Source organism: Lasioglossum baleicum, chromosome 18, assembly GCF_051020765.1.
Source record: "Lasioglossum baleicum chromosome 18, iyLasBale1, whole genome shotgun sequence".
NCBI lineage: Eukaryota > Metazoa > Arthropoda > Insecta > Hymenoptera > Halictidae > Lasioglossum > Lasioglossum baleicum.
Window position 1 is genome coordinate 4415489 of NC_134946.1, and position 13094 is coordinate 4428582.

The following is a 13094-nucleotide window of genomic DNA, read 5'->3' on the forward strand; positions in this document are numbered from 1 at the left end:
AGCTGTCAATGCATCTTCTATAATATTCATTTAGTAGTTGGTAAATAAAAATGCAATCAATTGATTTTTTAATTTACACATCAATGTAATTTTACCAAGAAACAGTTAGTTCGTTGAACTAAACATAAATTCAAATTATTGTAATAATATACTTTAGACTTTGGACTTCGACTCACTCAGTGCCAGTCAGCCAGATACTATATATGTATAATTGTTTCGACTGCTGCAGTGAATTAAGTAACCATGTGATAACCTGAAAGTACAATACATCCAAAAGTGGGATAGAAACTATTTATAAAAGATATCTACTACGAAATATTGTGGAACACAGAAGAGGTCATGGTCGTAAACGCTATAGTACTGCACAAACTGAATTGAGAAAAATGTACAAATTTTGAGGAAAGCAAATTTAGGATATAAGAGACCATTTATTATGCTAACAGTTATATTTCTTTCAACGTAGTATTATTAACATTTCTTTCAATGCAATATTTTCTTAACTATAAATAATATTCGTACAACATTGGGTGAATTGGTCACTCTTCATCCAAGTTATTGTCCAATAAACGATCATTCGATTTATAATCATTAATACTTTTTTTTCTGTTCCATATTTTGGGCCTTTAATGTTATAGAGCGAATAAGCAAAAGAAACAAACATTATGAAACATAGGTACATACTGTGGTTCTATGTATTGCTATACACTATACAGTTGTATACAGTATTTGCTTCAATAATGATCGAACCTTGGGCCTAAAGTTGATTTACTTATTATGTAGGTACTATGTTATTTGTAGTTCGCCGAACGTAGAGAAGAACAAGGAATAGAAACGAAAAAGGGACTGAAGATCAAAGCATGGAGAGCCGTAAAGTGAACCTGAATATGACATAATTTGGATCACATTTATGTACTTATTTAACACTAGGTTTACGGAGCTCTAGAAATAACTATTTCACATTATTTTATAAACATAACAAGAATGTGTCTATCCAAATTTTTGGCCATTTTTTTCAAGAATATATACCCAAAGAACTAAATTTGGTAAATAATTCCACAGGGAAGCATCTTTACAATCTTAATAATCACAAATTAAGAATATTAAAATCCGTCATTTTGACGAGTCCCGTAAATCTAGTGTTAATAAGTGATTGTAACTCGTTACGATATAAGGAAGCATGAAAATAAATATAGATCATAAATCTGTTAGTCAAAGTTTTGTAAAGATAAAATGGAAAATGAAATAGTCATTTATATGGAACAGTATGAGCGAATTTGATACTGCAATCAGTACTCGGTCTTTGAAAGATTTTTACGAAACAGTAAGAACGATACGCAATTAATATACCTAATGTTATGAATTGATTATAGTGTTATACGTTCAGGTATTTTCGATTTTGATCAATTCTCCTAGTAGTAAACTCAACTTCAATAATTCGTGGGCTAACGTTATATATACTTGTATAAAAATAATAAAATCTATCGGTATAAATATGACAACTGATTCTTTAAAATTACGTGAATCCTAAATCATACATTAATTGTAAGACTTGATTGTCATGACTTTTGAGTTAGGTTATGATTTCAGCAAGTGGCAAACTTCACAGTTACGGAGCTGTAATGGTAAGATAGGTATGACGACTTAATCAGCTGGACATTTTAAATTTCGATTGACGTAGAATGTCTGCTATAAACCGTGAATGCAATACAATTAATTGTTTATTTTAACATTGATTTCTTGTGATTAATCAAAGACATCTTTCTATAATATTTTGCCGTACGTATGCGTGTCGTTTGGTTTTGTTTTCGTCATTATTTATTAACCTATGTTTGGTAAGTGTGGAATGTTTGACATTTAAAGTGTTCATAATGTTTTCGAGGTAAATGTAAAACGTTTAGCTATAAATATCGAGATTGATGTGGTGACATGTATTTATTCAAGAACGAACGCGAGAAAAAAGACACATGGTAAGTATACGTCGATTGATTAACACGATCACATATTTTTCAGCTTATATTTTTATTACTCGAAAAAATATATAAAGTGGTCTTTATCGAATTGTATGGAATACAGATAAAACTATCATAAAAAGCAAGGTTATAAACTTTATTCCGACGAAAATACCACTCTTTCTTAGCATTGTCCGCTTTTTAACAAATTTTTATTGAAATAAGTGGAAGTGTATCATTTTCAATTTATGATTGGATTAAAGTTACTGTAAAAGTAAGTATAACATTTTCCAAAATTTTTATAACATTCCATCATCAAGTCATTGCGACAATAATCTAATTATAAGGAACACAACAAATTCACTGTATTTTGTTCATCGAATATGTTAACAATTAACTTTATAGATACGGAGCACTTCTTTTATCCAAAATATAGTAAAACATACTTTGATATGCTACTTCTATGGAATTTGAATATATAGTTGAACCTTGGTAACTCATATGTGAAAATCTTTGATACTGGTCCTCTGGCGCTAACATTTTTATTTATTTTTTGCACCGGTTAAATCATTTTAATAAACGGCCCCTAATGCCAGTATAATCTGAATTACTTCTTGTCATTAATCTCTGTATCATTTTGTTTTCAATCTTCAGAATTGACAAGAGTATCAATGATAATCCCAAATTTGTTAACAATATCCTGTTTCATTCTTCGCCTAGTTTTTACTGTTTCAATTACTTTTAACCTTAAGATTTCGTTTGAAATTCATTTCATTCGATAAGTTTTAGAAGACACATATGTCCATAGGAGGTACATACACATATGTCCAGGGTACTAAGGTTCAACTGTAATTATTTCTCATTAAATAATAACAAGTTAATTATGTCCTTATATCCTTAACGTTAAGTATTTCATCTTATTCTTCTCGTATAACAGGCCTGCATAACTTCTTGCTCTAGGGAGCAATTGTCAACAAGTAAGAATATATAGAATTTATTTATATGCAAGCTATATTTTTAATAGCACTGATTCTGTAGAAAAATAATCTGATCATATAAGTACAAACATGTCGTACCATGTAAACTTATGTATACCATTGTCGTTATCTTCATTTCCCTTAATATTCGACATTGTTTTTTCATGATTTGGTTCTTCACTCTGTCTTGAAACCAATTCCTCTAGCTTGTATTAGATTGTATAATATGAAATGCTGAATTTCTTGTAATATTTCGTTTTTAGAATGTCGAGTACACTTAGTTCATTCGTTTCTATTATTGTTGCTAATAGGCTTTAAACTTTCAGAGTAAAAGATGCCAGGAGAACCATCTATAACAACTGGAAATAAATCTTCAGGAAAAATCAAACGAATTTCTATACCAAGAGTACAAAGCAGTACAGATACTGAATTGCAGTCGCAAAGTGGTTCTACACCTCTACAACCAAATGCACACCATTATGCTGCATTCCGTATAGACCCAGACGACAGTGTACTGCCGCCAGCTTTACGATGTCGACTATTAGATTTGTTTCAGCAGATAGAGAAGGAATTTGAAATTCTTTATACAGAAAATTTAGGCTGTACGTATCTTTTATTATATTGGGTTGGCAAGAGAATGTAATTTTGGTATTTTAAGGTGAACTGAAACCCAATTTTTATATTCAAGCAATGAACTTTAATCAGTAGAATATTTTGCATTTTGTTCGATCATCATTTGCCATCTTTCTGGTACAGTGAATTTGTTTCGTTTAGCGCTTGAGCTTATTGGAACGTAACCCCCGCGTTAAGCGGGGTCTTACTGTGTGTAGCTTCATACTTCCGCGCTCATAAAACTTTAAAATTTTCTCAAAATTGGGTTTTATTTCACTTTAAAATACCGAAATTACTTTCTTGCCAACTCAATAATAATAAAATTGCTTTTATCTCTCTTAAAATTGTTACAATAATATTACTGTACTCTGTGATATACTACTTGGTTTAGTGCAAGAGAAAGTTGATGCTCTTAATGAAAAGCTTGAAAGAGAATGTTATGGTTCTGGAGAACGGAGCTTGCCTCTTGGGGATGTTGCAGATTTTCCAGATACAAAAAGTCTTTCAAAGCAAAAATGTACGGATATTAATTATCATCACAATATATTGTAAAAATATTAATATTTTACTGTAACGTTACTATTTATGTTTCTTGTGTTGAAACATATTCTGTTCCATAGCCATGGCAGGGAATTCAACGCAGAAGACAAAAACAACTTCAAACAAGTTGAAAGCGCAAACAAGTAAAATTGTTTCCAGCTTTAAAACACCGACTATGACATGTAGTATGCAAAGAGAATATTCTGGTCATAGAGATGGTGTTTGGGAAGTTTCTGTTGGGAGATTAGGACAAATTATTGCTACAGCTTCTGCCGATCATACTGCTCGAGTATGGGCTGTGGATAGTGGACGCTGTCTTCTACAGTATATAGGTCTGTCACATATTTCTCTATTAAATTTTGTATCAAAGGGATGAACGAGTATCTCGTTATACAGGATATACAGAGTCGAATATATCAAAACGGTTTGCACAGAAAAGCTTATAATTGATTTTTTTAGGACATTCTGGGTCTGTTAACTCAGTGCGCTTTCATCCAACCAAAGAATTAGCACTAACATCCAGTGGGGACAATTCTGCTCACGTGTGGCAAGCAGCTGTTGATTGGGATTTTCCTAAAAGACAAAATTCAAACGAAGACCTTTCAGCATTGTCTTGTGATAAAAATGTTAGTGGTGTAATTCCTCTAAACGAGGAACAGGAGGAGCCACCAACTCTGAGGTAATTATTAGTACACGCAAATGAGCCCTAAAACAGGCAAGGGAAAAGAATATTATATGCCACGAGATAAAGTACTCAATCAAGCTTTTTCATATCCCTTACGAATAGATTAAAAATCGTGTGCGTGGAGTCCACGCGCGACAGAAATGAAACTTCTTGCTCATTGGGTGTAGATAGAGATAAATTATTAGTATGCATATTATTAGTGCAACGGTTCTTCCGTGATAAATGCGAAATTGTCATAAAGAAAAAGTCTTAAACGAAAAATTCTGCAGCATTTTATTCTTTGCGATATATACCAAAATCTTCGCTATCATTCTAAGATCGTCGGTTGTCCAAGCGGTTAAGGAGTTGGATTACAAAGCGGGGTAGACCGGGGTTTTGAATCCCGTTGGGGTAAGATAGTTTTTTCTCCGTTCAAAATTTTCGTAACGCCCGACTTCCGTAACGCTAGTAAATTGTAGCCTCTTCAGCAAAGAAGTTTCACTTCAAAAATTTTAATGGGACAATATAATAAGTCACACAACATGATTGAAACATGACAATTGCTGGAAACATTACAGAACTCCAGTACGAGAATTATTAGGTCACACAGGTGTGGTAATGGCTGCAGACTGGCTACCTGATGCAGAGCAGGTGGTAACAGCTTCCTGGGATAGAACAGCAAATTTGTACGACATAGAAACTGGAGATATTATACACACGTTGTGTGGTCACGATCAGGAATTGTATCACGTCTCTACCCATCACACGCAAAGACTTTGCGTCACTTCGAGCAAAGATAGTACTTTTCGTTTGTGGGACTTCAGGGAGCCTGTCCACTCGGTCTCCGTTTTTCAGGCACATACAGAGTAAGTTGTTTTTCAAGCAATCGTATACTTGTATTGTGCGGTAAAATGTTTTTAATTTCTATTTTTGTTTAGGACAGTAACATCAGCCGTGTTTACGCGGGAGGATAAAATTGTATCAGGTTCGGATGATCGAAGTGTAAAAGTATGGGAGCTACGAAATATACGAAGTCCTTTAGCTACGATCCGAGGCGACAGTGCTGCAAATCGCTTGGCTGTTTCTAGTACTGGTATTGTTGCGATTCCACACGACGACAGGCAGATAAGGTTGTTCGATCTAAACGGTCAACGATTGGCCAGATTACCCAGAACAAGTAGACAGGTGAATAAAGAATTTTTTTACAAAATTCTCCGATTATAAAGGAAAGTATGTGATATTATACTTTAATTCAAATTCATGGAATTTTTATTAGAGATCCCTATTTCACGTATGTTTAAGGGGTAGTCTCGTTTCCAGTAGTCAAAAGTGCTAGATAAAAGATCAATCTAGGCCGCAGTCGCCGTCGAAAGTACTATTTTTACGTTTACGGGGCGTAATTTGCATTATTCGGAAGCATAAAGCTGCGACAACTACATGCTGCTGAATAATGCAAATTACGCATCGTAAACGTAAAAATAGGAAATTTGGGGACGATTTCAGCCTGGATTGATCTTTTATCTAGCGCTTTTGACTACTGGAAAGTCTACCCTCTTAAATACACGTATAATAAACGAAACCGGGTCTTACGTCGAAGTCTATTTCTAAATGTATAAGATTTAGTGGGACAATAAAAATGATTTGCTGAATTGATTTCAGGGTCACCGGAGGATGGTTTCGTCGATAGCTTGGACCCCAGACAATGGGGTCTGCAATTTATTCTCTTCTGGCTTTGACCGACTAGTTCTTGGATGGAGCATTGTACATCTCAAAGAATATTGAGGAAATATATAAATACATGTACTTACAAATCAAATAGAAGTTCAATATTTCACAGTGTTTTAAACTAAATGACAGTATCAAATGGATTTTATTCAATGTATATTATTAGACTAGTTTAAAATTTGAAATGTTGTAGAAAGGAAGTTAGACGCACAGTTGTACATCAGTGTGCCGATCCCAAGAATAATCAATGATTCCAGTTTTCCATTGTCGGATACAACTGCAATTATATAATGTATAAATGTGTGAATTGAAATTGTAGACACTATGTAATAATACTAATAAATTATAGATACACGTTGAGTGCTTGTCAAAGTTATTTGTGTTTTGCTTGATACTTCTAGTGATAAATGTACTATGATGTTCAAATACTGAAATGAGTAACCGCTGTAATAAGTAACCTCACCTGAATAAGCAGTGAGTAAGCACAGCAGAGTGTACCCCAGAATAAGAAAATAATGAGGCGCCAGAAATATGTGGCCCCACGTGATTTCTAGCAATCCTAATAGTTTGCAAGATCCGCCGATTACCAAAGCTTTCCACAAATATGTCGTGCTGTCTTTATCGGAGCTCGATCGACAGAAAAACCGATTAAGTCTCGTAAGAAAAACCACAACGATAACGAAAGCAGCAAAAGAGAAAGCAGTCCGAAGTAACACTAAGTAAAAGTTACAATGTTCGTCGAAAGCAGGCTGAAATGCTTTCAAAATTTTATTATTTGCCATGCTCTGATCGCATAAAGAAAGAGTCCGGAATGATTCGACGAGCCAAATAATTATCACCAGTTTCCAATAATACTTTAGGTCACAGTTGTACAGAAGGTGCCTGTACGCTCGTTTATCGAGTAGTATAAGATCGACTAGGATTATGGCAGGATCATACTCGATGTATTTATCGGCCAAATGACCGCAACTATCCTGAAATAGTCAATATCGCGTTATTGTTTGAAATACTCACCGACAAACTTAATGGGGTAGACCCCATCAATTCACATTTTAATATATTATTATACATAAAAGTGTAATATATTTCCTAAATATCACAAATCCTTTCGCGACGCTCCATATATACCGACAAATATAAAATATATAAGTAAATTAACGTATAGTAAATAACATACGCATTCCAATAGCTTCAAAACATTCGGGCAGTAACTTCTATATAGTTCTTCGATTTTGGCACCACAATTTACGCAACGATACATTTATAATGATGTTTTCCAGAATGGAATTATTTTGAAAATTCAGACATTACCTGCAACAAAATATATATTTTCTGTAAAAGGATACATTACTTCGATTACTGGGCAAGCAATGGTTTTAATGGAAAATGTATCAGCTAAGGGTTGAATAATTTCGAGGGAAACGTAAATGGTTTTTTTTCCAAGTGAATGGATATAGAACATTTGATGGTCGAGATTGCTTTTTTCAGAAAAGAGAGAAGACGAGATTGGACGATGGAGTTTGTAATTTTTCACAGAAGATATAAATTATTCGTAGCTAAGAATCATTATTTTAATATACGAGGCGTGATTTTTCAGTAAGGTCCGCTCAGAAATAAGAAGAAAACCGTAAACGATTATAAATGATTTATTTCAGCCAAAAAATATCTACATGTTTGTGTTACTTTTCCACATACACCCCGTGACAATACTATAACTCTTGACTCCAATTTAAGTTTAAATATCAACTTTCATAACATTAGAAATAACGGAAGAAGACAATTATTATAATACACTTTTTATCATTAACTTTTTTATTACTTATGTGCATATAAATACCGTCGTAAAACGAACTTTTTCAATGTCATGTTTGAAATGCTTCCTTTTGCTTAATTTATAAACTACATTTTGTTTTCAGTATATAGATAATACCAAACCTTGAAAGTCACGGAAGACTGAATGCTTCGAAGAAGTGTCCTAATTATTGAATTCCTCAAGGTTGGAAGTGATCAGGCACAGAGTGAAAGTGCATTCGAACCTAAGGTGAAGTGAAGTCTCACTCCCACTCCCGATTCTCGACCAGTGTCGCCAAATCGAAAAAATCGAGGGGAATACAATTTACCCCCTCTCTGATAACCAGAATAATATGTGACCAGTCTACGCTCTTAGTGGGGGTTGTTGGAGTATGCCCATGGTGCTGGAATGGGATAGTGGAAGGGGAAAAGTAGGGAAGGTAAAACCGCTCAGTTTTGCTCGTTTCTGGCGACACTGTCCCCGACTGGATACTGGATTCAGTATCATTCAATATTTAGTCGAGTTACGGTATTCTCACCGAACGGTACCAATGGAGAAGAATTCTATCTTGCTTCCGAGCGGTCAACGCATGCCCATGCTGGGCTTTGGCACATGGCAGGTAAAACTGTTTATTTTGATAATTATTAGATGTTCCGGTCATATTAGAGGTCTCCCTATAGATAACTGTAACTATAAATCTAGTTCCTATACATTTATTCCGAGTCCGCTCCATCGCTCAAAACATGTGAGCATTGTTTTTCGCAATTCAAAAGTAGTAGCGTGATTTTTTGTCGTAGAAATTACTTATTGTTAAAAAAGTGGGAACAAGTTATGACTAGCAAAAGATTTTCGTAATAAAAATGCAATTGAAATTTTTCCAAGAAATTCCTCAAAGCCAACCGGACCACCTAATCATTTTAACTGTCTCCTCAGATTTGAAACTTTCGGTAGGCCCATTTTATAGAATTTCGTCAGTTGAATACGAATCTGTACCCCTTTTTCGACTCTCATAAGTATTTTCCGAGAAAATCAATTGAGGAAGAAATACGCAAATTTTCAACTGTAAAAAGACACGAAAAGTTAAACTTGCCGAAATGCTACTTCCTCGCCGAGTTCAATGACCTCTACATCCCAACGTCTCTCTATAAACTTTTTGGCGGTCTCTTTTAGTTTCCGAGATAATCGCAAGCTGTATCTACTACTAGATTAAATTTTCGGTATACGTGCATGCTCTGTGGCAAGACGTGTCAGTTTGGTCTAGCCATTTGTTCATTGCTTCAGTAAACACGTTGCGGAGACCGCAGAGGGATTTATATAACGGGCATACCTTTTAGAATAAATAATGAAATTTCAGTTCTTAAACTATAGTCAATTATTAATGTACTAGTTTAAGGGATTGGATCCAGACCTAACTAATGCTTATAACGTTCAAAGCATTTTAAAAACCGTTCTGAAAAATCTGTGAATTTGCAATAATTCGAAAGATCGCTATTGTAATCCTTGAAAAACAAGCTGTGGGTCTAGGTTGGGTCTGGGTTAGATTTCTTAAGCGACCTGTTTAGTTTCGAAACCTAAATGTTATTATTTACTTTAAAATGTTCGCCCGTTACAATAGCCTGCTTAGCGATCATTCAGGACATGTTTATGATAACAGTGGATATACAGCCACACCTAGCTAACACTTAACATAGTACGCTAATCTCTCCGTATCAGAACAGTGGTTACACCACTGATTTTTGTCGTAATAATATCAGTTCGCTGTAGCTAATTGTAAGTAATCTTTATGATAAACAACTTATTATCGCACTTATGCACAGTCATGAATGTACGTGGCACGTACTATCCAAATTCGAAAACCGAATTTTTCTTCCGGCCTGAAATGTTTCCTTTATATGATTTTCTTAATTTTATCGACATAAAACTGATATAATACCTCGTACAATACTTTCAGTAGATTATTAAAATATTAAAGTAATTTATTAAATACAAATTTAATAATGCAACAAATATTTTGAATAACGGTATAAGAATTATTAGTGGCGCCTCTCTCTCTCTCTCTCCCTCTCTCCGAGTCACCACTCGAGTGCAAAGGGTTAAGTCTGTGCACAGCTACAAATAAATCGAGAAAAGAACACAGTATCAATCATCAAATAACACTATAATCAACCCCAGCCACTGTAGATTCACACACATAGTCGTGCAAGAGCAAAACTAACGTTATTATCAATCGCGTAAATTATCACGACGAAACGTAAATAAGCCTACCCCGTAACAGCAACGTAAATATAGCAAATTCAGGCCACACGGGAAACCGTCTACGCGCAACACTTTTCCGCAAACATAAACTCGCTCTCTCTCTCTCTATCTTTCCCCCGAAAAGAACCGCGAAAATTCGAACACACGCAAGGTAAAATTACTTTTGAAATGTAATAATTTCAGAAAGTAAATGGGAACTAATAATATTTTTTTTTGTCAAGGCAACCAATGAGGATGAATTGGAAAACGCTTTAAATGCTGCCTTGGAGGCTGGATACAGACACATAGATACAGCTCCGGTGTACGAAAATGAAAAAATAATTGGCAGAGTCTTGAGAAAATGGATTGACTCTGGAAAAATAAAACGATCTGACCTTTTTATCGTCACTAAGGTATTATCAGCATTTTTTATTTAGATAAGACGTAAGAAATATTATATAAAAGTGATCATATCAATCTTTATAGTTACCACCATGTGGAAATACACCAGCAGGCGTCGAAAAATGGATAAAAAAATCTTTAGAAGATCTCCAATTGGAGTATTTAGACCTTTACTTAATACATACTCCATTCACCTTCCTGGAGATTGATGGAAAATTATATTCATTCGATGAAAATGGAGATATTATAATGGATAAAACTACTGATCATTTAAAAGTTTGGGCTGAGATGGAGAAACAAGTAGAGTGTGGTCGAACTCGGGCCATTGGCTTGTCAAATTTTAATAGAAGCCAAATTGAACGTGTTGTGAAAAATGCAAAGATAAAGGTTTCTATGTTGCAAATCGAATTACATGTCTACTTTCAACAAAAGGAATTAGTAAGCAGTTTTCTATTTCAGTAAATTGCAACCTAGTTGTTTAGATCATAGCTTTCCAACATTTTTTCATTTTTGGCATGTTTTCAAAGCTTCTTATGTTCTACCAATAAAATTGACTTTTACAGTTAAAGCACAAAAGTATTTTCAAAGCTGAAAATTTAACATTTTCTTTGTTCGCAATCTAAATGCAAAACCATATTTTTATAGGTAAAATATTGCAAGGAACAGAATATTCCTGTGACAGCTTACTCTTCACTTGGCACACGAGGATTTGTTAAAATGATGAACAAGACTGAAAAAATTCCAGATATGTTGCAAAATGATGTAGTATTAGAAATAGCAAAAAAATATCAGAAAACAGCTGCGCAAGTTTTGTTGCGATACATTGTGCAAAATGGAATCGCAACTATACCAAAGAGTACAAATCCTGAAAGAATTAAAGGAAACATACAGGTGTTCGATTGGACCCTTCTGCCAGAGGACATAGAGAAACTGAGAAACCTCGACCAAGGAGAAGCAGCTAGAATTTGCGATTTAGAGTTCTTAAAAGGGATTAAAAGCCATCCCGAATATCCTTTTTAAATATTTTATCACATACAATACTGTTAAATCTTATATACACGTATACATATCAATAAATGATTAAGAACAAAAATATAATATATAATTGTAATACTATTTGAGAAGTTATCTACAAGATACACAAAAAAATGTGCATCTCTTACTTTTAACTTCTTTGAATGTAGAATATTTTTAACCAATGTATTATATTTAAGAGATAACCTCATGTAAATTAAATAATTATTATGTGATATATAGACTGCGGATGTTTATGCAAAATAAAAATTGTCTGTATCGATTGCAAGAAATAGAAACTAAATTGAATTTTTTAAATTTGTCAACAATTTTGAATTTCATCTTTTCAACTTTGCTATAAATGCATAAAGATCCGCAGTCTAGTGATAAATTGTAATAATACAAGGAACATCCATTGTAGCTGTAAGAATCTTTATTACATCTCATGTCAGCCATTTAAATTTTAATTGATTTGAATAAGTGTCACTGTTGTACTGCACTGATTTCACTTGCACTTACTGTTCGATCACGATTCGGCTCGATGGACCACAAAATGTTTAGGAATCACAAGACGTTGTAGAATATCTTTCAATTTAAAAATCGACAGTATCATGTGGTAACTATGAATTGACCCGATCGTAATGGGCAACAAATACACGTATAACTAAACCGAGGTGTAAAACTGTGTAGAACTCGTGAAAAACCGTGGAAATACCTGAAATATGTGGTTGAGAATGTTTCGCAAACAGAACTGAGCAACTTAAGCTAACTTGGAGTAGAACGATGATGAAATTATAACACTGACAATGAGAGTAGCCGGTAGCACGTGTTTCAAGGACACTTGTTGAATTGAGAACAATTGAGAATGAAGATGGCCGACGGAAACACGTGAACGATCGAGGCGCGCTCATTGTGTTACAACATTCGTAGGGCTTGCATAAATATTTGTAAATACTTTCTACGCGTAACAATTTTCAGTAAATTCTACCAGAAATTAATTGGTTATTATTCATTCCCTGACACATTATATTTACATTTATTGATGAAAAATCCAAAGTATTGGATATTCATTCAGCAGCAAATGATTCGTGCCGTTTTCCCCATAAGACGCAATGCAAATTCCGGTACGAATTATTTGCTCTTTCTAAATGTCCGTACAATGCCATTTCGTGCAGCGGCAAAAC

General features: G+C 34.2%; 3 protein-coding genes across 11 annotated transcripts; 2 read left to right on the plus strand and 1 right to left on the minus strand.

Annotated features, from left to right (window-relative positions):
* The first annotated feature begins 57 nt into the window (after nt 1-57).
* Nucleotides 58-6827, plus strand: Wdr37 (WD repeat domain 37). Of its 4 annotated transcripts, none has more exons than XM_076443067.1 (9): nt 58-1967; nt 2074-2223; nt 3253-3528; nt 3930-4055; nt 4159-4410; nt 4538-4757; nt 5321-5608; nt 5681-5927; nt 6402-6827. In XM_076443067.1, exons 3-9 carry the CDS (start codon nt 3261-3263, stop codon nt 6522-6524), a joined length of 1524 nt encoding a protein of 507 aa, XP_076299182.1. In that variant the 5' UTR covers nt 58-1967; nt 2074-2223; nt 3253-3260; the 3' UTR covers nt 6525-6827. The 4 variants fall into 4 exon arrangements, with proteins under 4 accessions (XP_076299182.1, XP_076299180.1, XP_076299181.1 ...); XM_076443065.1 differs by lacking the exon at nt 2074-2223 and adding an exon at nt 2887-2926; XM_076443066.1 differs by lacking the exon at nt 2074-2223.
* Nucleotides 6594-13015, minus strand: Arv1 (ACAT-related protein required for viability 1). 6 transcript variants are annotated; one of them, XM_076443086.1, is made up of 4 exons: nt 12626-13015; nt 7645-7778; nt 6931-7441; nt 6594-6744 (listed from the first exon to the last, which is right to left on the minus strand). In XM_076443086.1, exons 2-4 carry the CDS (start codon nt 7726-7728, stop codon nt 6635-6637), a joined length of 705 nt encoding a protein of 234 aa, XP_076299201.1. In that variant the 5' UTR covers nt 7729-7778; nt 12626-13015; the 3' UTR covers nt 6594-6634. The 6 variants fall into 6 exon arrangements, with proteins under 6 accessions (XP_076299201.1, XP_076299200.1, XP_076299199.1 ...); XM_076443085.1 differs by lacking the exon at nt 12626-13015 and adding an exon at nt 10525-10991; XM_076443084.1 differs by lacking the exon at nt 12626-13015 and adding an exon at nt 9350-10991.
* LOC143218088 (1,5-anhydro-D-fructose reductase) lies at nt 8636-11993 on the plus strand. The gene is made up of 4 exons (XM_076443072.1): nt 8636-8878; nt 10737-10907; nt 10981-11334; nt 11542-11993. The coding sequence occupies exons 1-4, from the start codon at nt 8651-8653 to the stop codon at nt 11914-11916; spliced, it is 1128 nt and encodes a 375-aa protein (XP_076299187.1). The 5' UTR covers nt 8636-8650; the 3' UTR covers nt 11917-11993.
* Nucleotides 13016-13094: the final 79 nt, after the last annotated feature.

Bases quoted from the DNA above. Each gene is read 5' to 3' on its own strand.
- Wdr37 (XM_076443067.1), top strand. From the start codon at position 3,261: ATGCCAGGAGAACCATCTATAACAACTGGAAATAAATCTTCAGGAAAA. The intron at 3,529-3,929 runs GTACGTATCTTT...TACTTGGTTTAG, and splicing joins TTATACAGAAAATTTAGGCT to TGCAAGAGAAAGTTGATGCT. The intron at 4,758-5,320 runs GTAATTATTAGT...GAAACATTACAG, and splicing joins GAGGAGCCACCAACTCTGAG to AACTCCAGTACGAGAATTAT.
- Arv1 (XM_076443086.1), bottom strand. From the start codon at position 7,728: ATGTATCGTTGCGTAAATTGTGGTGCCAAAATCGAAGAACTATATAGA. The intron at 7,442-7,644 runs GTATGTTATTTA...TGACTATTTCAG, and splicing joins TTTTGAAGCTATTGGAATGC to GATAGTTGCGGTCATTTGGC. The intron at 6,745-6,930 runs GTGAGGTTACTT...ATATAATTGCAG, and splicing joins CTTACTCACTGCTTATTCAG to TTGTATCCGACAATGGAAAA.
- LOC143218088 (XM_076443072.1), top strand. From the start codon at position 8,651: ATGCCCATGGTGCTGGAATGGGATAGTGGAAGGGGAAAAGTAGGGAAG. The intron at 8,879-10,736 runs GTAAAACTGTTT...TTTTTTGTCAAG, and splicing joins TGGGCTTTGGCACATGGCAG to GCAACCAATGAGGATGAATT. The intron at 11,335-11,541 runs GTAAGCAGTTTT...ATATTTTTATAG, and splicing joins ACTTTCAACAAAAGGAATTA to GTAAAATATTGCAAGGAACA.